Consider the following 25,355-nt stretch of genomic DNA (forward strand, 5'->3'; position numbering starts at 1 on the left):
CTCAACAGCCTGTATAAAGATAATAATCTTGGAACTGGGTGGGAAGGGCTCAAAGCCCACAGATGTTCCACTTACAGGGCTAGGTCAGAGTAGGCAAAAGTAAACTAACTCTATGCCTTAGATCAATCCTGCCACTTACTGAAAACACGGAGAAAAGGGCACACTGGTGTGTGGTTGGTGGGAGAGTAAATGGGCAATATGAAACTTAGTATATGTGCTGCCGAAGCGAGCATGGGCAATATCAAACTTAAAAAATGCATTTCCTCCATCTACCAAAATCACACCTGTAGATATTTACTTTCTGGAAACACTTCTGCAAGCACACAAAGACACAGAAGGCACAGATGGCATATTTTATTAAAAAATTGTAAAAAAAAAAAAAATGGGTATCAGCAACAACAAAAGAGAAAAGAAGAGAAACTACTAAATATATACACTAACAGGTTAATTAAAATAAGACGCATTCATGTAAAAGAATAGTATATATGCATTAAAAAGAGGAGGGGATGGGGCGCCTGGGTGGCTCAGTGGGTTAAGCCTCTGCCTTTGGCTCAGGTCATGGTCTCAGGGTCCTGGGATTGAGTCCCACATCAGGCTCTCTGCTCGGCGGGGAGCCTGCTCCCCCCCACCGCCCCCGCCTGCCTCTCTGCCAGCTTGTGATCTCTGTCAAATAAATAAATAAAATCTTAAAAAAAAAAAAAGGGCAAAAGATTGTATTAAAAGAAAAAAAAAGAGGAGGGGAAATCTGCAGTATATAGGTAGGAAGACGGCCATGAATGAAGAGTCACAAACAGTGCATGTGTTTGGCATGATCCTATGGAGATGTGTGTGTGTGTGTGTAATGTACATATATTTAAATGTAAATTTAAATGTAATCAAGCAAAAAAAAAAACCGATATGCATTGGCTACTTTCCAAACCAGTAACTCTAATTGTCTCAAGGGAGCACAACCAGAGACTGGAGGATTTCCATTTCTGTATTCCTGGACTGCTTGTTGGTTGTGCACATACCATTTCTGAAATATTCAAAGGGCATTTCCATTTGAGGGGAAAACATACAATTCATCTTAATTTGATAAGAGAACCCAGGTCCGAGACTGATGAGCAGGAAATGAAAAGGGCACCCGCTGGAGGAAAACATTCTCCCGGGGCACCACAAAAGGTCATATGTGAAATGCTGTCTTCGGTGAGTACTCTAAAATAAATAAAATGCCACCCTGAATTTTCATGCCTATCTTCTGGAGAATGCCAAATCAGTATTTAAGTTTATAAAACATTTATAAGCAAAATAAGGCAAACAAATATTAATTTTTCCTTTTAATAGAGAATTGAGGATATTAATACAAAAATAAGTGCCATTCACTGAAGAAACACTGAGGTCTACAGGATGCTAGAGTAGTAGTTCGTAAACAGGTGCCACCTCAGATTTCATCTGCAGGAAAAACAAATGCCATTTAAAAATAAGTGTCTGTAAATCACCATACGAAGCAGTAAGAAATTAGGATGCATGCTGGAAGGGTTTTCAGTTTAATAACACACCAGACTCATCAACAGTTAATTATACTTGAAGTAACAGGTGGCAAAAGAGAGGAAGGAGCAAAGCACCTAGAATCAACTGACCAGAGGTGATTCAAGGGATCAAAGCTTCACTGCTGAGGTTTGAGTCTAGGTGACATCAACAGTCAGCCAAAGGTAAGATCAGAACCCAATGGGGTTGATCAACCAGGGCTTCAGCTACACATGTGGGAATCTCCATGAGCACCATCCCAAATGATCAGGGAATTAAATTATTGTCTTCCATATCCACCAGTGTACTTGGGGTTTATTGAGCACTTACTGAAGGGCCATGTACTCTTCTAAGCACTAAAACCTTGACTTCTTTCAAAGACTATATAAAGTAGATGTTCTTACCAAACATGTTTTGCATAGGACCAAACTAAAGCTCAGAGAAGTTCAGTGACTTGCCCAAAGTCACAAAGCACAGTCCCAAGGGTTGAACCAAGGTCTGCCTTGCCAGTCCCCACTGCTCTAAACAGAATGCTACATTCCAAGGACTTTACCTGGCGTCTGAGATGATGTAGGAGGCAAGCCTAATGTGAATGTTTTTTCCCCACCTAAAGGGAGAAAAATGGAGCTAAACATCCCACCAAAAATAATCCTCCATTCAACTGTGCTTTCAATTCCATCAGGATCTCTCGCCAAGTCCCAACAAAGGAAGTATGCTTCTCTGCCCTGCCTGACACCTGTGAGGAGTACCAGCAAGGACTCCTAGCTTTCTGTCACCACCAATTCAAACCCAAGATCAACACTTTCCTTTTCAAGTGTCACCTTTAGTTACAACATAGAAATATCCAACTCCCATCCCAACCTCCATTACAATTCTTCCTTAGACTCTGGAACCACTGAGTCAAGAAAACTGGCTTTGTAATTGTTCAGCCATCATGTATGAGATAATTTACAGAATGCATCTGTTAAAAAAAAAATTCATTACTGATTGAAAGCTTTGAACAGTCGAGGTTACACAAAATCATGCTTCTGGAGCCATCCAATTCTTGGCCCTGAGACTTAAAGGTATCCCATGCACCGAACCACAGAACAGCCTATATGCAGCCAGGGGAGAGGGAAACACCTATTGTCTGGCATGGGGAAAGGTCGTCATTCAGTTTGGAAGTGAGTAATTAATTAATAAAAAGTATAGCTTGGGGTAATTAGCAGCAATACAAACGTTTAGCTGAGTTTCCTCTTTTTATCTTGAGGCAGTTCCTATAGACAGATGCTCAGGATTAATGAAGTTTAATGAGATCTGCAGCAGCTGGCTAATTAGTGAGTAAGGAAGCAGCAGTAATGACAAGGGAAAAAGGGTCTTACTCTTGTTATAAACTCAGGCCTTGAACTGTTTTTTTTTTTTTTAAGATTTTATTTATTTATTTGGTGCAGAGAGAGAGAGAGAGAGATTATAAGTAGTCAGAGAGACAGGCAGAGAGAGAGGGGGGGAAGCAGGCTCCCCGCTGAGCAGAGAGCCCGATGTGGGGCTCGATCCCAAAACCCTGAGATCATGACCTGAGCCGAAGGCAGAGGCTTAACCCACTGAGCCACTCAGGCGCCCCAGGCCTTGAACAGTTTTTTAAAACTGTGGGGCTATACTCTCAGGAAAATCCCTGAAAGGCCTCCACGTGGTCCCAGAGAAGAAAAAAAAAAAAAAAGTACAAACACTATGCCACCCAAGGGTTGGCTCGCCAGCTGAGGGGTAACTGTGGGATCCCCAAGGCACAGTGGCAGGTCAGTGCCAGCCACGATCCCCTGGAAAGCAGCACCAACAGGTCACCACCGAAGAAGCCCATGTCCTAAGCAAGCTGGACAGTCACCTTCTTATGCCTCACTGAAGCCCTTACTGAAAATTCTCAATTCAGAGCATCCCTTCCTCCCCAACACTAAGAATATTAAAAAGGGTTGTCCGTCATGAATGTGGAGCACTTAGTGACCATGGACAACGCCTTTGTTCTCCATCCTCCACTTGTACTATTATTTTGTTATGTGAGCATCTCATCTTCCCCGTCTCAAGGCCTGGTACTTTTGGACATGTATCACAGGAACCCTAATCATTTGAGAATTAACTCGCTCTTGGCAATACATTTCTCATTCTGCCAAACAATGAGAGGGAGGGAAGACCCTTTTGCTAAGAGTGAGAATCTGAGTATCCTGGGATTACCATGCCCATCCCACTGCCCCAGACACTCAAATAAGCAGAAGATGGCAATACTATTGATTGTCTCAATTCACAAAGGCCTGTGTTTCAAGTGGCTTTGGATGACTCTGTCCTCTATTTATTCAAGATACACACTGTGAAGGGCCAGGGTGGGCATTTAAAATGAACGGTGTTCAGCCAAAGTGGGCCAGAAGCCTCTAATGTTACTGGAGTCCTAAAAGTTTCAGACGCTTTTTAGATAGAACATAGTTCTATCTTTAACCACTACTCTGCACAGCACCAAGAAATAAAATATACTCCTTATGGAACAAAAAAGTCACCCCAGAGTAACTCTCACAGGGGTATTACTCCAAAGAAAAACAGCCTTAGATCCATCAATGTCTTGGAGAGGATTTGCTAGGGTTCTGTCAAACCATTAAGAAGCTTGAATTTTTTCAACTTTGGCTTCCCTCCACCCAAAGGAGCCAGAGGTTATCAGGACTAGCCTGCAAACCTCTTTCATACATGGCTTTGAAGTGAATGAAAATATTCCCTGTTAGTCATTTACATAAGGAAGGTCATACAGGTTTGTCCTAGCAATACCAGAGAGTAGTTCTCATCAACTTTTACCCCAGGAGAGGAGAAAAGAAACACTCATTCAAGTTCAGCATAGAGATTTGGGTTTATAACCTGTCTCCAAAGTAAATACAGTTAACTGCTGGAGGCTGTTTACTTTTACAGTTTTAGGACCTCATTGTCACATGGTACTTTCTCATAAGACCTGGCCAACAACAGTCATTTCAGTCAATGCATTTGGCTAGAACTGGTTCCTACATTTTCATCAAAGCTTTAAGACTTAGCTTCTACCTAAACCCCAAGGTAGAGAGTCAGGAGTTCCTGAAATTTATAAAGGTACTTATGAGATCTCCACAGAGTAGATCTTCCCAATTCAAAAGCAGGACCAAACTGCAACAGTCAGACTCACTGAAATGCCCAGTCTTCAGCTGTGTGCTCCAGCTAAGGGAGGATCTGGTCCGCGCACAGTTCTGGTATTGAGAGAGCTCAAGATTTCCCTGCTTGCTATGCTGCTCCTACTGTGCAGACACGAAGCAACCCTCCCTAGGGATCAGGTGTTCTCAGAGATATTTTGGTTTGTGATATTACATGGATTACCCATACTACGGCCACATACTTGCTGCCATCTCCACAGAATCAATCCTAAAACCAACAGAGGCTGACAACCCAGGACTACAGTCTTCTCGCTTTGGGTGTCACTCTTTACACCTGTAGGGTACCACACAATGAATCAACACTGTTTTAATTCATCCTGACTATATGCTTGTCATAGCTCCTTCTACGTTTTAAATATATTACATTTCAGAGAAAAGGTGAGAGAGATCACTTGCACTATATAAATCCATAAAATAAGGTGTATTCTCAAAAGAGATAAAAATGTGAGTTCACAACACATACGTTATATGAGAGGGCTTTTCTAACAGCACCATCAAAAGAACATTTCTTGGGGGGAAAACCCCAGGTATGCAGCAGTGACATGGCATCTTTCAGTACTGCTACTGACAGGCCTTCCAAAGAAAGATGTTCACATTTTTCTACAGGCCAAAGGAGAGAACAAACCCAGTGCCCACCAACCCAACAGTTCGAACATGAGTCCTGTGGTTCCAGACTGTGCGAGCAGCAGAGTAACCGTCACAAACATTTTTAAAAAATGATCATCAGGAGACACTTGCCTTGGCCAAATTACATCGTTTCTGGAATTGGGGGGGGGGGGGCAGACGACATACAATAAACATAAGCCTCTTGCTCCTCTTACACCAAAGTTACCACACAACGGAGAGCAAACAAAACCAAGCTGGGAGTTGTGGGTGCTCTTCCTAAAAACTGTTTTTACATCTGCCATGGGAAAACTCAAAAGGTGGCCTGAAAACAAAATACAAATAGGCAGCTGGAAATCTTCGCATTTACTTGGCTGCAGCAGTGGAAGCAGAAATCCAGATTCTCTACTTTATTCACACGCAGACATCACAGAATAAAGGTGACTTGGCCTAAATACATCACAAACGCTCGAAGAGCTGAAAATGTTTTAAGTCAAGAAAAATCAGCACACTCCTAGAATGTAAACTTAAAATGTGGTGTTCTGGCCCCACTGCATGTTCCTAGGTAACGCCATCACCACTGAAAACCGCCCAGGGTTACCTTCTCTGTAGCTGATGCCACGGGACTGAGTATCCCATCTTTAACTCCAAAATTCTACTCCAGCACTACTACCCTTCATTCCCGGCTCTCCAAGTCTTCTAACAAATAATGTTGTTCACTGGCAAAATAAAACAAAACACCACGAGGAAAACCAAAATGTCTGAACAACAAAAAGCCACCACTACTGAAATGCAAATGGCGAGTGTTGAGTATGTAACATGGTGACAAATCTGCACCACTGGGGCGGGGCGGGGGGCCCCGGGCCTGCTGCGGTGAATCCCCTTTACTCTGCCAGAATTCCCAAAGCAAACCAACCATCCAAGTAAAGGGAATGAAGTCTTCCAAGACTAGACAAATCTTCAAGTTTACATTGCATTTACCATGCCGCCCCCTTCGCCGCCCCCACCAATTCGGAGTGAAAGGCTCAACAAACCCTTTACAGTTGGAGCAGGATCAGGACTCTGCACCTGGGACAATCGCATCCACCAACTCAAGGTTGTGAAGTCCTAACAAAATGCTAATCTGAGATGGACAAAAGCACCGGCCTCAATCACCATGAGAGAAACGCTCCTGAGAGGCAGCATGGCAAACTGGTGGAGGATTCCGAGTTCAGTCCAGGCAGCCTGGGCTGGGAGCCCAACTCTACCATTTACTAGTTAAGTGTCCTTGGGCAAAGCAGCCTTTGCACCTCAGTTTCCTCATTTCCAGAATGGAAATAACTCTTTCCTAATAGGGATGCTTCAGGAAGCATATGAATCAATAAATGCAAAGTACTTAGAAAAGTGCACAAGAGGAGTGCCTGGGTGGCTCAGTCATTAGGCGTCTGCCTTTGACTCAGGTCGTGATCCCAGGGTCCCCGGATGGAGCCCCACATCCTGCTCCCTGCTCAGCGGGAAGCCCGCTTCTCTGTCTCCCACTTTGCCTGCTTGTGTTCCCTCTCTCGATGTCTCTCTCTGTCAAATAAATAAATAAAATCTTTAAAAGAAAAAAAAAGGAAAGAAAGAAAAGAAAGTGCATGAGAGTAAGTAGCAAAAACCTTTAGCTGTATTACTACTACCACCACTGTGGTATAGTTTAAGTACAGAACCACTTTTCCTTCTCTCTGCATGAAGATATTCTTTTCTTTTGTTCTCCTTCTCCTCAGCAGCCCGTTTCCCAACAGGACTGATTCTGTGAGCCCAGAGGACACAGAAGCCAGAAATGCTTATGTTTTTTTTTAATTAATTTTTTTTTAATTTTCTTTTTTTTAAAGCAGTGGGCATCCATCCACCCAGCAAAGTCTTGCAGGAGTGTTTGGTGGAATCGAAGTTACCACTGGTTACTGCTACTGAGAGTAATACTCTCCGTACATTTGGGGGGACTTTGCATCTGTATCAGATGATGATCTAACAGCCTTTTCTACCAGGTGAGAGAAATGAGATGCACATCATTGTGCGAGGTCATTTCACCCGTGTCACCTGCTAACCACCTGATTCCCTGTACCTCTGCCAACATCAGCTGGATACTGGCTAACAAGGAAGCCAAAACCCCACCTACTAATAATAAGCACTAACAACTGAAATGGAAGGGAAATATATATATGTCACATCCTAGGCAGATGTCTAGCCATCTCCCCAACACACTTCATTTTGTAGCTTTCCCTGGTCACGTCCTATCTCCACCCCAAGCACCCACTATCTCATTATCTCATTATTATTAATTCTGGTCCTACTTTAAGTTACAGCTCAAATGTCAACTCCAAAAAGTCTCTCTCACATCTCACAACCTAGGGCTGTCCTGAGAACATCTGCCACTTTCTATCTAGTATTCCCTTTTAGAATGTGATTCAAGGCAGTGACTATCGACTATCTTAAACCTGTGTTTCTAGAGTGCTTAGCATCTTAACTTGCTCACCACAGCATTCGCGTGCTTGCTGAATTGATTAAACAGGTGGATGGCTAGGATGGCTCCATCAGTGATGCCGGAGCTTAAGTGTGTTCTAAAACTTTATCCTGTCTTCTTCCACGCCATGTACTCTTCATTACTTAGTAGGTACGTGCTGCTCCATCCCAAGAACCAGTCTGCAAGGTGCATCGACTAGAGCAAGTGAGAAGCAAGTGGCTTCCAGATTATGCCAGCCGAGTTTTGAGGACAAGCTTGAGCTAACAATTCTTACAACTTAAGTAAAGAAATTGAACCAACAACTAGAGCCAACGGCTATCTTCCTGGGCCTACACACATCTCCCCTCCCATCAATGCTCCAGCTTTCAGTCACTAACGGAGCCACAGTGGCTGCAGAAAGGTAGTAAGACAGATCTCGGTGACACCAAAATAAAAACACAGACCAATGTCCTTATGCAGCTTCCCCTCTAACTGCTGCCATAACCTAAACCGAACCAGATTCTAGAAGCTGCCCTAAATACCACCCAAACACATGTCCATCATTCTACAGGTCCATTCCTATCTCTCACAGGAGAAAGGAGGACAGACAAGGTGTGCATGACTGCCTAAGCAGAGGCATGTTGGGACCCAGCTTTCCAAATGTATGTGAACATATTTTCCCTCTTCTTTTGGTTCAGAGGTTTGTGGACAAATTCAAATCAGTCCCTGATACCTCAGAGTTGAGCCATCATACAGATGGACTGTCACTGAGTCACAAGAGATTTCATTTTGGGGGCGCCTGAGTGGCTCAATGGGTTAAGCCTCTGACTTCAGCTCTGATCATGATCTTAGTGTCATGGGCTCAAGCCCCGCATCATTGCATCATCTCATCGGGCTCTCTGCTCAGCAGGGAGCCTGCTTCCCCCTTCCCCTCTGCCTGCCTCTCTGCCTACTTGTGATTTCTTTGTCAAATAAATAAATAAAATCTTAAAAAAAAAAAAAAGAGAGAGAGATTTTGTTTTTACTTTTTTTTAAATCTCTAACAACTCAACATCCAAAGCCCTCAAAGTACTAGCCCTGGGTCCTATCCATATGCATGTCCATAGCTGTATTAAAAAAGACCACAGATTAATATCACCTGAATTTGGGCTATTACGTGGCTCAACATTTTCCCAAATACCCTAATGCATTTACCAAACACTGCATCTGAATGTGGGTTCATGTCAGCTCTGACCTTCAAGACAGGCAGATGCATTACCCCTCCTGGCACTGTTACGCCCCTGGCAATATCAAGGATAAGCAAATTAGCAGACTACATTGTTGTTAATGGAAGGATTGACTCATCAGTAGCCTGGTTTTATCAGAAATTGATACTTGAGAAACCTGACTGGTAAGCCTTTCATTTTTAATCTGCATATTCAGTTTGTTTCTTGGTTAAATGTGACACTTCAAGACACCTATCAATTTGGCTGAATCCCGAATAAGATTAAATACCTGTGTTTCAAACAAAATTTAAATGACATTAAAGTCCATAAAATCTACCCATATGTTGATAGATATATACATCCTGCCTTACTATCTACCTCTATATATAGAGAAAATAATAAATACTTTTAAGTTCAAAGAAATGTTGGAAATGGCCCCTTCTTGTTGCAGAATTTTTCGAAGTCACCCATTTGCCACTTGCAGGCTAAGTGACCCTGCCACCTCATTTCACCCTTGGGATCCTCAAGTTCCTCAAGGCAGACAGGACACCACCCATCTCACCAGGCTACTGAATACACACACACACACACACACACACGCGCGGAATGTATAGGTGCATGCACCTGGTTCCCACCTGGCTCTTGCTGGAAAGCCCACAAAAGCCTTTTTTTTCTTCCTTCTCCCCCCCCCCCCTTTTTTTTTTGTTGTTGTTGTTGTTACATTCAGTGCGGGTGGGGGGGGGAAGCAGTCTGTGGATGAACTCTGACGTTACAGTTATCAGTGACCTCACGAGCAATGGGGTTGCAAGGGTGGGGACCTCGGATTACAAGCCCGACTGCACGGCTCACACCCTCACAGCACCACTGGCTTACTACCCAGTGACCCAGGCACAACCCATCCTGAACACAGGGTGGCCACGACTGATTCCAGTGCAGCACCTTATCTGCCACCTAGGGGCTCTATGACCCTGTGGAGAAGAGCCGATGTCCAGAGGCAGAAGGAAGGAAACCACATCATAAATCCCTCACCTGCAGGGGAAGATGCTTTCTGGGGAGCTAGGGCTGAGGAAGCTGCTTCAAAGCACACTCAAGAAAGAAGGCTGCTGCTAGCCACCGTCCAACCGAACCGCCACACCCAGCCACACCCAGGGCCTTCCAGGAAGATAGCCATCTCTCGGGAGACGCAGCGAGGAGCAGGGCTCTGGGGACCCAGCACAGCCAGGCCTGCTGGCCAGGCCCACTCACCTAGCCCTGCCACACTGAGCAAGTTACTTCATCTCTCCAAGCCTTGCTTTCCTCATCTGTAAGCAGAGATAACATCTGTGCCTACCTCCAGCATTCTTCTGAGTCTGCAATGAGGTAATGCAGAGGATAAATGGCACAGAGTCAGGTATAAGAGTATTCAATAAATACTGGCAATTGTTACAGAAAAGGCTCTGTTTCCTTCATCAGTGGACAGCAGACCAGTTGAGTGAGAATGAGAACAGAAAGTCTTGCCATTTGTTCCCTGCACAAAAATCTCTTAGATTAGGAATCTGTGTTTTTCATGGGGTGCTCCCACACATTATTGTAACTGATTCTCAGAGGAACCCAGGATGAGTAAAGAGGGCAGGCACTCTCTTTCGCAGGTGTATAAAGCACCCCCTTGCTTATATTCACCCATTCAAATCTTATCACAAAAACTGTCTGTTTTCCTGTCTCTTGACCTGTTTGTGAGCCTCTGAAGGGGAGGTTTGGAAGTTGTACCCCCGTGCCTAGCAGAGGGCTAGAGAGACCCTCCATAAGGCTGAATATTAAGCAGGAGTTCAGTAATGCCACTAATTATTCTAATGATCACCTCTCCCACTCCAGCAGAAGTTTTGTTTGTTGGTTTTTGATGCAGGGGACCTTAGCAAATAAGTTACATTATAAATTCTCACTGGGAAGGGGGGATAAAGAGAGGATATGACATATCAACTGCTAAAATCACTGCATGACCAATGCCTCAGTTTCTCCCAAAAACAACTGGTGAGCAGAAGAGTTGCTCTTTATCAAAGAAAAAGTGAGCAAGAATCCATGGCATAACTTATGTTTGCAGACAACTATGAGCTCATAGGAAGATGAGGTAAGAAAGGTCACTTCAGAATCACTGGATGACAATGGCTAAAATGACATCTGGACCCGCCCTCCTACCATCTGACTGTAGCAGGCGGGAAGCACAAACTGTCCCAGGGGCAGCCAGCTCCAGAGCCCTGCCCCGAAGGTCAGGGCTCCAGTGTTCCTCCCTTAACTCCAGACCCCTCCCTTCCCAAAAAGCCAACTGAATCTACTACCTTGATAAGGGCTGTGGTCTGTGGTTCTGTGGCCAAGAACTCTTAGTCAAGCTTGGCTACACTCGGGCCATTGCTGAATGAGTAGGACTTTTAAAAAATTGTTTCCTTGTGTTTCAAATGAAAAAAATAACCTCCCATCTCAAAATTGAAATCATATATATTTGTAGAAGAAAACCAAAGTTTTTTTTTGTTTTTGTTTTCTTTTTTTAAGTACTGGGGAGGGGATTGGAAGCCACTGATGGCTGGAAAGCAGCCCTTTGGCCAAAACTAGTTTTCTCGTGGCGATTTCTTCAGTCTAAAAAGCCAGGCTTGCACATCACACTGGTATCCACGTTTCTGAGGCCCTGCCTCTATTTGCTCAGAGTATTATTAACTGGCGGGCTTCTAGAAAAACATTACTCATGCTGCATCACTGAGCAAAGACGTATGTGTAGTTAGAAAAACTGCATCCGTTCTACAGTCACACAATATAAAAATCTGAATGGCTACCACACCAGAAGAATGGATTTCGGTTTCACAGGGTTCACTTCTACCTCTCTGGCTCTGTAACTGGATTACATTAGAGGGACCCTAAGCTCCTCCGCTTCAACTACTCTTGCCCCATTCTCACTCAAGGGAAAAAAGTAAAAACAGCAACAGCAAGGGGAGACAACCTGATGTCCAATCAACTTTAGTATCTCTTCAGTTACTTCACTACCATGGGATTCCTTCTTCTCCTCACCAAGTTCAACTTTCCCAGCACCCTGCAGGCTACAGGGACTACATGGGAGGTCCCAAGGGTTCTTTCTAAATTTCATTTTATCAAAAAAGTAGACAGAGCCAGATAAGCCCTTCCTTAAGTTATAGTTTAGCCACATCAGAGAGCCAAAACCATTACCATGTGATTCACGCTTTCATTCAACCCATTATTTATTATGTGGCTGGGGAGGCCACCTCTTTACTCAGGGGAGGAGGACACAGGGAGTAAGAGCACCCAACTCACTTTAAAACAACTACCTATGTGTTACTGCCTTCCTCACTTTACTCGTTCATCACTCTTGTGCCAAGCACTAGGAAGGCACACAGGGACAAGCAAACACACACAGACCGTGTCTTCCATACCCAGTCATACGTACTTTTATATATAACTATGGCGACCCACCATCTAGCTTGCCTGGGACTTGGGAAGACTGCTCAGAAGGAACTGCCAGTGCTTAACTGGGAATGAGTTTGTCACCCAATCAATACGATGTACTAATTTAATTTAAGATTTATAGCCACCCCAAGGGCTATTTATTTTTCCCAATTTTTAACAGATCAAGAAGATGGGATCTAGGGAGGTCATGGGTGAAGTCAGGATTTAAATGCAGGCTTACGTGACTTCCGGGTCCAGGTGCTTCCCACCAGGCTGTGTTTCTGAGATAAAATGTCCTCACACTCAACACTGCCTCCAGCAGCCCTCCACAGCCCTCTGCACCACACCACCGCTGCCAGGTTCCAACAGCTTTCCTCCTCTGCTCCCCCTGCCACTCCCACCCAGTCTCTATCACAGACTGCACAGCTGGGATTTCATCTGCTTGGCACTTGTTTGCAGATAATGCATAATCTCCCTTGAGCACTGCAAGACTGAAATTTTTTTTTATAGCGAATCGCTTAAACCTCTCTGTAGGAATAAACGTCTCCTTCAATAGAAATCAAGGCACCATTTTCAAGCATCAGAAACACACTGCACTAGACTTGTACTCACCTCTCAACTATACATTCAAGCCAGAGATCTACAGAAACTCACTGGCATGATAACAGTTCAAACAGACCCCCACAGACTTTCAAAGACTTCATATACATACATTAAAATAGACCTTCAAAGTTTCTCTTAAAAAAAAAAAAAAAAGCCTAATTCAAAAAACCAAGGCCACATTCCAAGAGATAACCACTATCAGTACATCATGGGAGTCACCAAAATAAGGTCTTTGGTTTGTAGAAGGATTTCAGGCAAAACATACACACACTCCAACTAGCCTGTACTTAACATGACAGCTCTCACTCCAAAATTCCATCACAATTACATTTGGGGGGGGGGTCAAATTCACCCAAATGACACAGCCTATGTAATTTCCTTACCACCAGAGAAGAACAGAGCCCGCAGACTTTTTATGTTTTGCTCACATTCTTCACGAATAAAGCGTGCCTCAGTGATCCTCAAATTAACTCTCCACTTGCATCATTTCAGCATTAAAAGAGACTTTAAGACCAGATCTTTCACAAGGCCTTTGTGAAGCCAAATATAGGCTGGCCTGTGTCTCCCGGCTACCATGATTACTGGATTTGCCACTTAAAGGACCTATGCTTCTTGAAAACAAGGTTGGGGGAGAGAGAGAAAGGCTAAGAAAGGCCTTTCAAAAGAACACACAGTAGAGGCATTCACCAGTCTATGGAGGGTGGTTCATATTAGTTTGGCTACAGTAGTTCTCTCTGACAAAGTGCTGGGTGCCCTGGCTTCGGTAGTAGCTGCTCTAGATGCTTTTTATGAACTTAGAGTCAGCACCATTGTGACCTTCAACCTACATCAAAAGTCATCAGACTCAAACGACTGCTGTCAGCCTTGTATACTTTCTAAAGGGGAACATAAAAGGGGCCGTTTCAGTTGGGTGCGTTTTCAGGCAAACCAAACACTCCTCTAACGCGCTGAAGGAAACCACACCCAGAACAGGTTTCAGGAGTGGGGGTGGGGTAAGATACCCAACTCAGGTTCAAAGATGGTCCCTGTTGGGGCCATTTAACCAGGACCTGTAATAATGTCTGCCACTGACTCCTGGGAGCCCGCCATGTACCAGCTAGTGTCACAGTCTCTGTGGAGAACCTCACTTATTCTTTTTTAAAGTTGTTTATTTATTTATTTGACAGAGAGAGAGAGAGAGAGAGAGAGAGAGATCATAAGTAGGCAGAGCAACGGGGGGGGGGGCAGGCTCCCTGCTGAGCAAAAAGCCCTATGTGGGGCTTGATTCCAGGATCCAGAGATCATGACCCGAGCCAAAGGCAGAGGCCCAACCCACTGAGCCACCCAGGGGACCCTCTTTTTCATTATTTTTATTTTTAAAGTAGGCTCCATACCCAGTGTGGTGCCCAGTGTGGGGCTTGAACTCATGACCCTGAGATCAAGAGTCAGATGGTCAGATGCTTAACCAACTGAGTCACCCAGGTGCCCTGAACCTCACACTACTCTTATGACAATCGTACTTCATAAAAGGTGTATTACCCCTCATCACAGAAATGAGTGAACAGACTCAGATTAGTAAAAAGATTGCCCTGATCTGGCAGAGGGACAGAGAATCTCCAGGAGACTCCAAGCTTCTGAGCACAGAGCCCTGAGCTCAATACCGGGACCCCACGACCATGACCTATGCTACAACCAAGAGTTGGACACTTAACTAACTGTGCCACCCAGGTGCCCCTTGTGATTGCAGAATCTTAAACTAGTCTTTCCTTTGAACATGTCAAAATTTGGCTATGAAATAATTATTATATAAAAAGAATTTTGGAGTAATATAAAGAACAGCTAGAAATTTAACTTTGCCCATTAATAATGACCACCAATCTGCTGTAGTTAAGAGCATCATCTGAGTGGCCTCTAGACAACTACTGATTTCATTACTTGTGCCCTTTTCATCGGGAAGGTTCTAGAGTGGTGCTAGTTGACAAAAGTAACTTATCTCCCCCATCTCTTTTCTTCTGCCTTTAAGGGGCAAAAACTGCCTGACAACAAGTTTCAGCAGGTGTTTTTTCTCCCCTATCTAATCAATACCCACTAATTTTAAAGCTTTACCTACAGACTCATAGGAAATGAGCACTTATCCAGTAACAGGTATTTAGTGTATTTTAAATCCACTTTAACAGCCATACCTGAAGGCACTGCTAGGTGAGTCTGAAAGTGATTTAAAGTCTAACAACCAGGGCAAGAAGAGTAACATCAATTTAATAAAGGAAGATTTTACTAAGATGGAGCAAGAGGTTAGGGGGTTGTTTCTGCTTTTAAAAAAATAGTTTAGAAGTATATAAAGGGTTGAAGTCATAAAGTAGGTACAACCTTAGCAAGACTCTACTTCCCAGAACACTATGCTAAAATTCTGTAATTTTATAATTCTCCATTAATACCAAAAGGGTAAATGACAAGAAATTGTGCTTTTTTAACTGCACCAATTTCAAAAACTGCAGGATTAGCAAGAAGGAAAATCCCAGCCAAATTCTACAAAAGACTTACAAAGCTAGGAATTAACCAACCATGCTTTGAAAGCCCTGTAATCTCCTACAGTAATACTAAACTTTCTTTAATTAACTATTACACGTTTAGATACAAGATTATTTTTATAGTTACTTTAAAATGCTCTAGTTTACCCAGGAGAAAAAGACCCCATGAAAATCTTACCTTTAACACAGACTTCCTAAAAAACACATAAACTTTAGACCTCAGGAAGGTCATAACCTTTCTGGGACTATTTCCCTCTCTGCTCATAGGGGTAAGGAGGCAGGTAAAGATTATTTCCAAGGCAGCACTTCTTACACTTGGAACGTGCAAACAAACCACCTGGGGAATCTTGTTACAATGAAGTTCTGACTCTAGATCTGGGTGGGTTTAAGTAACCAGGCTGTAAGTACCTTGCAGTTCAAATTTCAAGGAGTCTATGCTGTTTCTAAGTTTCTCACCCCACAAATGCAACAGCCTCCCAACGGGTCTCCAGCCTCTCTCTTGATCACTACCCTCTAAAGCAATCACCAGATTAAGCAGTCAGACCCACTTTTCTTCCAAGGGAGGAAAAAAATCCAGAATAAGGCACTCTCCTATCTAAAATCCTTCAGTGGCTTTTCACAGAGAGACTTCCCTCTGAACTCCTTAACCTGATTTACAGGACCACACATCCTCTGGCTTTTCAATTATCCCTCTAGAAGCTTTCTGACCTGCTCTTCCTGGCTCTGCACTCTAATACACTCTGACCACCATGAACCCACTCCACTTCCCTTACCCTGGTCCCGCACCTCTCGGTTCCCTACGCTGGGTCCCCAACATGAACAAGTTTTTTTCCACTTGCTCCTATTCCTCTCTAAGCTCAACCAGCATTTCCAGCATTCACAAAATACACCTTCTCACATACTTCCTAATTGGGGCAGTTCCCACTGAAAAGCAGGCAATTAACATTTTTTAAAAATAAACAAACAGAACAAAAAGCAAACCATCCATCTTCAAAAATCAGTTTTATTACTTTATTTCTTAGACTCTTCTTGCTCTAAAGTTGCCCAGATTAGTGACCGAAGACGGAGGTTTTAAATGGCAAATCCTTTGCACTCATGAACTGGTTTAACAGCTGCCAGAGTTTTAATGAAGCCAATCTGGCAAAGACTATTGAAGTTAGAAAAATGCTTACAATGCCCTTATCATTTATTTCATCTGTCATTAGTTTTTTTGTAGCTGATGGCCCAAGAACTGACAGAAACTTGTCAGGCAAGAGGGAGAAAAGACACCAAGATCTAAAAATGGCTGAGATCTACCTGGCTAGCTGTGGTAACATGCACAAGTGAGACTCCCAACTCTGAACAGATGGATGCCTGTTAAGGCTATGGTGAACTGAAAATATAAAGCTCGGTCACTATTCGTCCCAGAATAGTTCCAGAAGAGAAGAAAACAAACTCTGAAGTCCATATTTAAACTGCTGGGCCATACTGGACTTCTTACAGTTCATCCATATATAGTAGTTTGGTTTTTTTTTTAAAGAAAATACAATGATGGGGACGCCTGGGTGGCTCAGTTGGTTAAGCGGCTGCCTTCGGCTCAAGTCATGATCCCAGCGTCCTGGGATCGAGTCCCACATCGGGCTCCTTGCTCGGCGGGGAGCCTGCTTTGCCCTCTGACTCTGCCTGCTACTCTGTCTGTCTGTGCTCGCTCTCTCTCTCTCTAATAAATAAATAAAATCTTAAAAAAAAAAAGAAAATACAATGATGGAAACAATGGCCACACTTGACATTTTAAACAGTACATGGATTTTTTTCAAGGAAGCATCATACAGATTATGGCATCTGCTGTTCAATGCAACCCTGGAAGGTAAACCTGCCAGGTATTCAGATAAGGGAAGTGGCCCAGATCTTCAGATATCCAGAAGAGGGCTGTGGCCAGGTACCACCTGCCTCCCTCCCAGATAACCAAGTTGCGGGGATTTCTGTTTTTCAAGTGAAATGCAACAGATTCTTTATTAAGAACCTGAACAAAACAGAACAAAAAAATTGTCCGCACTTACTGAATTGTCTGCACAACCTTCAAATACTATTATCTGTTTCTCTATTTTTTTTTTTAAACTTAGATCTTTCTGGAATGCTCTTCCCACTAACTTGGTGGGGACCTGGGACAGATAATTAGCACCTCTGGCAGATGAGGTGACTGAGGCCTGCAGATGTTTAGTGGCTTCTCTAATTTCAAAGCAGAAGCCATTCCTGACTCATTAAATGTCTTTTCCACTATTAAACAATGTTATTCTAAACATACTTCTTCACAACTCTTCATTCTTCATAAATTAAGAGTATCTTAATTAATTACATAAATCTTAATTACATAAATTAAGAGTATCTGGTCCCATTTAGGAGGATTCAAGCAGCCGGTTCCTCCCCATTACCAAATCACAAAGATTGTAGGAATGGTCCAATAAGGGAGCATTTCGCAAACTTGAGTGTGCACCAGAGCCACCTGGCAGGCTATAAAAACACTAACTGCCAGGCCCCACCCCAGAGTTCCAGAAGTCAGGCCTGAGAATTTATATTTCTAGCACGTTCCCAGATCCCATTGATGCTGCTGGTCTGGGGACTTACCTTTGAGAACCACTACAATAAAGCAGTCCATTGTAACAGTTTCATTTATTTACTCTTTAACAGACTTGGTAACTGCTATGTGTCAGACTGGTTATGCCAGACTTTTGTCTTTATGCCCCTAAACTTTGTGAAATGTAGGGAAAAAACCAAAAAAGGTAATTCAATGGTAACCAAAAACAATATGTAAAAATCACAAAGTGAGCAAATGGTTCCACTTTAAATCTTACAGGAAGGGAATCCAAGCAGATTCTGACCTCTCCTCCCTCAGGGAATACTTAGAATTAAGTGGCATCTGAACTGGAACTCGAAAGTAATAATCCCAACTGAAGAAATAATTCCCGGTGCAAGACACCTAGAGAGCAGGGTCTCAAGAGCAGGGAAATGCAGGGGAGATTTAGGGAATCCTAAGTACTGTTAAGGAAGGAGTAGCAAAAGCTGGAGATAGGAAGGTCAGCCAGAACCAAATCCCAAAACTTTCTGCAGAGAGCTCTCATCAGGGCCCAGCTTTAGGGAGGCCCAAGAGTTGCGGGGGAGGGGTGGTTCAGGAAACCAAAGAAAGAGGCTAAAACAGAGGGAGATGCAATGCAGCAGACCCCTTTCCAGGCCCTAGGCATGTGAAGAGGTGACCAGAACAGAGTCATCAGAAAGCTTCCTTAGCAGTCAAGTCATTCAGTCCCATTTCACCACTCTAAGAATAATGGTCTCTTTCCCTCAAAGGGAGTTAATCCGTCACCTCCTCTTCCTCCTAGCTGGCCTCCAACAGTCCTTTTAATGGACATCCCAGTCAAAGACTAAAGGAATCAGTATTCCCTTGTCTGTCAGAGTTCCTGGCCCACCAAAAACTGGGAGCACCACATGTCCAGAAATCTGAGCAGTCCTGAGCTCATTAATTTTCCATGCCACTAGAATACGCGTTCATGGTATCTAGGGAGCGGGTGCGTGGCTCAAACCTAACCAACACTGTGTGGTCCTAAAAGAGATCAAATTTGCAGTCAGAAAACCTGGGTTCCAGAGATGTAGCCTTGTGCCAATTGATTTTAACCCAATGATCCACTTATTTACCTATAAACAGTAGGAGTATCTGCTCCAGAGAGTTATTACTAACACTAAATAAATGCACACTTATTTAGAACTTACTATGTAGTAGATTCCACGCTGTGTACTCTGAATACTCTCATTTAGTTAATTTAATTATGCAAGATGATACATATTAAAGTGCTGTACATATTAATAGTAATTATTACTATTACCACATCATTCGGAAAGAGTTCTAATTCACAAACCTGCTAAGAACTTTACAAATTGTGAGTTGAAACTCTGGTAAACTGGTAAAAAAGATACATATATGTATGTTTTTTAAAGACTTTTATTTAGGGGCGCCTGGGTGGCTCAGAGGATTAAGCCTCTGCCTTCCGCTCAGGTCATGATTTCAGGGTCCTGGGATCCAGCCCCGCATTGGGCTCTCTGCTCAGCGGGGAGCCTGCTTCCTCCTCTCTCTCTGCCTGCCTCTCTGCCTTGTGATCTCTGACTGTCAAATAAATAAATAAAATTTAAAAAAAAAAAGACTTTTATTTAAGAGAGAGAGAGAGATAGCAAGAGAGAGCACATGAGTGGGGAGGAGAGGGAGAAGCAGACTCCCCAGTGAGCAGGGAGCGCGATGTGGGGCTCAATCCCAGCATGCTGGGATCACGACCGGAGCTCAAGGCAGATGCCCAACCAAGTGAGACACCCAGGTACCCCCAAAAGATATATTTTTTAAAAACTGGTGACTTGTGCCACAAAGTTTTCTGGGCTTAGACTAGCTATAGTACTAGCAGGTATCCAGACCAAAAAGCCAATCTTTTATGTTTTCATTAAATCCAGAAGTGCTCTTTTAATTCTTGGCCCCCACCCCCAAAAAAGAGTCATCATCTGTCAAATCTTTTCACTATCACAACGGGAATATTTGAAGGCTGACACTTTACATCTGAGACCTTTACATTTTCTTCATGACAAGAAGGAGGTGTAGGCCCAGGAATACACTTTCTATAAGGCTTTCTATAAGGTTTAAGACATATGCAAGACAAACATCTAGGTACCCTAACAAACTGCCAAGTTCTAAAACACTCGAGAATAAATTTTCTTCACAATTTGTGGGCACAAGACCAGCAATATTTTTTTCCCTAAAAGAAGAAACTAGGACTCCCCCCACCCCGCAAGAAAGAAAGAAGAAAAAGAAAAGAAAGAAACACAACAAGGCAAATCTGATATCATCTAATAAATCTCTCTGTAGTCTCCCTCTATGTCCCACCAAAGACAGACTACTCCCTCATTCTTTTTAGACAGTGGGACAAGTTCACTGAGCCGGAACAGCTAAGAAAAAGCACCTTCTCCAGAAGTACTAGGTCAGGGTTAGGCTGCAGAGAAAGCAGAAGTTCATTTTGATACTTTTCACCTAGATCCTGTCTTCATTACAACTCCACTGCCAGAGCCAAAAGAATCCTGGCTCTCTGGGAAACAGGTAGGCAGGAGAGAGGAATCAGGTTAGGGTGCCCATTTCACAATGTAACCTCATTACTGTTATTATGATTATTGTCATTATAGCAGAGATAAAATAGTATCTAAAAGTCTAGGAGAAGGTTAGAAAACAACAATGTGCAGCCTGAGCACAATAATGCTTCTCACCCTGGTCAAGCTATTTGTCTTCTCTCTTTAAAATCTCTCAGGTGTGTTCTGATAAAGCTCCTGCTAACATGACCTGGTAAACATTCAATGAGATCTTTTTCTCACCAACCCCAACAGAGGAGACAAGAGCTTTATGGAATGACTGGAATGTGCGCAGTCTTACAAATTTATAGGAATGATGTCCATAGGTAAATGGATGGGTCGGGCATTTGAGGCAGAAGGCAGAAGATGATGCCAAAACCCAGGGCTTGGTTTTATGAAGCACTGTAAGCCTGCCTACCTGGAAGACTGGATTGGAATATAAGAGTCGGAACAGGAAGGACTCAGGGTAGGGCCATTTTGGGGAGGGTGCAATGCCAAGTTAAGGAGTCTGAAATTTATTTTACACCTTAGGCAGAAGCAACAGCTTCTGAGTACAAGAGTAGCAATATTCTCCTATAAAGAATTAAGCTAGCTCATTTGAAACTGGAAAAAAGGTATTATGAACCTGTTACTACAAACACATTTTTCTAAACATGTAAAGTTGAGTTTTTTGTTTACACATTTCTCTCTTATTTAAAAAAAAAAACAAAACTAATCCAACTTTAAAGATACATGCACAAGCTCTGAGGAAGTTAACTTAATTTTGTTAACTCAATTTTGCTGAAGAACAATTTGAAAGAGAGAGAGAAAGCATGCACTTCGGGTGTGTCTGTTAGGTGTGCTGGGTGTTGGTGGTTAACGTTTGAAGCCATCAGAGGCTGAAATCCTGTCTCTTGTCTTATGCCAGGAGAACTAGTGTGACGGTATCACTCCACATCTCAGTCCCCCAAATCAGACTGTAAAAAGAGTCATACTTATTTGCTTCCTTTCTAAGTAGACCAAATACATTTTAATATCATACATTCCTTGGCCCAAACATCCTACCTCATCCCCTGGTCCCGCCTGAAATTTTTAGGATCCACTGTGAAAATATTTGAAATCAGCAAAAATGCGGAAATTATCTCCCACAAAATCACAGTCCTCTCAGATTCTCGAGCATATTTGCTAAATTAATAAATTCATTTAATGGGCATTTTAAAAAAATAAATTCAAAGGACAAGTTTATCAAAATTGGGTTAAAAGTGCTCAGAAGGATGATACTCAGAAGAGTAAAAAAAAAAGGGGGGGTAGGGAAGGGCAGCTTTGGAAGTAGGTATAAAATTAAATCAGATGATATAATCTATACATCATCAAAAATGTGGTGATTGGAAGAATGGTAAATACAAACTGGGGGTAGGTATGGGAAAAGATTTTAGCAAAAATTCCCCCTAAAGTTGCTTAAAATGCCATCAGTTCCATTTATCATTACTAAGGAGGATGCCTGTTTTTAATTCTCTTGGGATACACCATACTTGAAAGTTAATTCAACCTTTCTCAGTTCCTCAACATGGGTGGTTTTCTGTTATAGAAATACCAACACCAAACTTGTGTAACTCCTAAACCACAATATGCAGAAATAAAGTTAACTGGAAGGAACTACATTAGGGAGCAAAAGTCATTAAAGAAAAAAAAACAAAAACCCTACCACACAAAATGTGAAGCCCACAACTTCTGAAGGGATTTCCTTGAGAAACAGTAACCAGGTAAAAAAAATCAAGGGAGCATGGTAATTTGTTTTTTAATTTTCCTCTCTCCAGAGAGAACAGTTTAAGACATTTCCTGTGCCTACGCTCCACCCTTCTCAGTGAGCAGTTTTACAACCACCCTCAAAGCTTTCAGATAACAGCCTTTTGTTAAGGGTGGGCCTGTGAGTACACCGCTCCCCACACCTTCTTACATCTTTTCCTTGGTTTTGCATTTTTTCTGAGACTACAAGAGTGGGCTGACTGGACGTTGGTAATTGGTTTTCGGATCAAGGATCCACCACTCCGTGCGTTCTCCTCGACAGTATGGCACAACCAAGCGGGGAGACTTAGTCATGCTTACTAGAGGTGCATTCTGAATTCTCAAGACCTAAAACTACAGGGCTTCCAGCACAGACCCAGAAGATAACAGACACAACACCATTCCTCTCTTTACCATCAGCGAACTAACCCTACCTCCCTGCCCCCCACCCCAAGTTTTCCCAAAACACAAATTCCACCTTCAAAGAGCTCAAGGAGAATGAGGCAAAGACACATAACCATTCCCTGGAGAGAATGGAGCGGCTTCTTACAGCTAACCGCCCCAGGAATGCAGCACAGACTAGCAAATGTTTAAAATCCCTACGTCCTGTTCTGCCTCTTGTTTTCCAGAAAAGTGTCATTACTGTCAACTATTTCACAAGACAAATAAACCTGTGAATGAAATATATCTTTCCTCCCCTTCCCAATGAAAACATTCCAGGATTGAGCTGCTTCCTTCCTTCCTCCTTCTCACAGGAACCGCATTTGTGGCACTGAGAAGAGTTAAAATAAGAAACACACAGTGTGTGAAGGCCACTTTTTCACAGCGTTAGTCTGAGCCATTCCTGGCCTACTACTGATCCAGGGGCTTCCAAACGGAAGGAGTTCTGTTTTCAGTTATGAGCCCTTTTTCATTATGAGCTCGGAGAAAATGCCAGCCAGGCCTGCTGGTAGGACAGGGACAGCCACAGGCTGCAGGGGCCACGCCAGTGGTGGGCGGCAAGCCCATCATCCCCCACGCTGCTGCACACAGGACTCTGCTCTCCATAAAAATATGTGCGGTAAAGTACTGGATTCATTCAATTATTTGAGATTAATATAGATGCCAAGAAACCTATAATTGATCCAACTAATCCAACCCATAGCATTGGAATGACAATAACTGGCTTTCATTATAAATTATATAGCCCACTAAATTGATGGGAAGGCTCTCCCCAACACAATACATCAAAAGAGTTAAAATTAGGCTTCGGAATCAAAACTGTAATTTACCCAAGGCTTAGGAACAAAAAGACCACTCCCTCCTCCCCTTTGCTATTGTTCTATACGACTGGGTGCCGAGCAGTTACACCTTTAGGATTCCCAGAGGTAAGAGGCTGGGGGGCTGGGAGACAGAGGCGACCCGGAATCAAATGCTTGCATACTAATAGGTCTATTAGCATTGATCCACTGAGAGGCAAAGATAGCTAAGAGGCCAGAAGATGTGTGCTCAGTGGATAGCAGATACCTGACAACCGCGAGCCGAAAGGATAGGAGAGAGAGAAAGGGCCTCCAAATGGTGGCTTTTCTAAAGTAGAGTGAGAAACTGTCTCCTTTAAGGAGTGAATGGGGTGCTCGCAGCCAACCAGAGGCTTTGGGGTTGGGCCGGGCGGCAGCCCGTCTTCATTAGGGTCACGTACCATATGGCACAAATAAAATCTCGGAACCCCGTAGGCACAAGCCCCAAGGCAGGCCTGGCCTTTGGGAGGCGGGGGCTTACCTTGTAGTTGCTTGAATCTCCCTTCCAGCTGGTTGTAGTTGTAAGGCACCTGCCCCGTGTAAGCTGGCGACAGCGGCCCCGAGATGCTAGACGTCCTCTGCAATTCCATTATGCCCGGCGTAACGCCCCGGCGGGCTGCACGCTGGAAATCCCGCTCCGGCCCCCTCCTACCCCCATCCAACACACAGCAGCTTCCGCACGGCTTGGCTCCCGGCCCCGCGAAAAGGGCTGGACCTTAGGCAAGCCCCATTCCGGTCTGAAAGTCCCGCAGGCAGATCTGATAGGAAGTTGGCTGCAGGAGAGTCCACCTTAGCCTGGCCGGGAGTTACCACTCGGGGATCTAATTCCTTATTGCTTTCCTTCCTTTTGTAGCTCTCGATTAGAAGCTTGAAATAAATTACCGAGGAGGAGCGGGAGGACGGAGGGAGGGAGAGAGGGAGGTGCAAATCCTACTTTAAAAGAATTTTAAAATATGGCCAATCCTAAGCGTGCCCTGGTCGCCGAGCCCAGGAGCTCGCGGGAGCAGTACACACACCTCCTCCCGGCTGCCCGCGGCGGCCGCCGGTTTGTAATTTAATCAGGAGCCACTCTCCTTGCGCTGGGCGGTGATGTCACCTGATTAGCATAACAGCATTGTAGAGGAAACGCAGGCTGTACCACGAGGAGGGGCGCGGGGGAGGCCGGCCGGCCTGCGGCCCCCCCACCCACAGGCGGCCCCAGCGCGGCCCGCGCCGCCTCCTCCGCGCCGGAGCCGCCGACCCCCGGGCAGGGCCCAGGACGAGCCCGCCGCGGTGGTACCTTCCCAAACAAAGCTGCTGGAATTACAATCTTTTGTTGAGATCCTCATGTAACGGAAAAGTCTCCGATTACTATCACAGGAAAAGGAGGCGGCCCGGGAGGGTGCGGAGCCCCGCAGGTCTCCCGCGGGGCGGCTCATCCACTGCTCTGCGTCTGCGGAGATAAGGCGGCCACGCGGGCTGCGCACCTGGGTGCGCGCGGCGTCCCCACTGCGCGGGCGCCAACCACTCGCGCCGGCCGGGCCGGCCACCGTGTCAAAGTGAGACACGGTCACTCTGGGCACTCCACGGCGAGGGGAGGTGTGAGTTCCGCGCACAGAAAAATCTCAACAGACTTCTGCGGCCCTCACAAGATACTTGGCGGAAGGTTTGTAACACTGACCCTGTAAGACAACGCAATGCTAGAT

General features: G+C 44.1%; 1 protein-coding gene across 4 annotated transcripts in view; it reads right to left on the reverse strand.

Moving 5' to 3' along the window:
• The window catches only part of SPTBN1 (spectrin beta, non-erythrocytic 1), a 197,665-nt gene that overhangs the window by 85,608 nt on the left and 86,702 nt on the right, over window positions 1-25,355 (reverse strand). The window contains exon 1 of one of the 4 annotated variants that reach the window (XM_045979664.1): window positions 24,152-24,732. The exons of 2 other annotated variants lie outside the window; for them this stretch is intronic. In XM_045979664.1, the coding sequence (XP_045835620.1) occupies window positions 24,152-24,260 (109 nt within the window). In that variant the 5' untranslated portion in view covers window positions 24,261-24,732. Of the gene's footprint in view, window positions 1-24,151; window positions 24,740-25,355 lie in introns of those variants that run through there. One more of the 4 variants, XM_045979665.1, reaches the window with a different exon arrangement.

The sequence above is a fragment of the Meles meles genome, chromosome 15, assembly GCF_922984935.1.
Source record: "Meles meles chromosome 15, mMelMel3.1 paternal haplotype, whole genome shotgun sequence".
Classification (NCBI taxonomy): Eukaryota; Metazoa; Chordata; class Mammalia; order Carnivora; family Mustelidae; genus Meles; species Meles meles.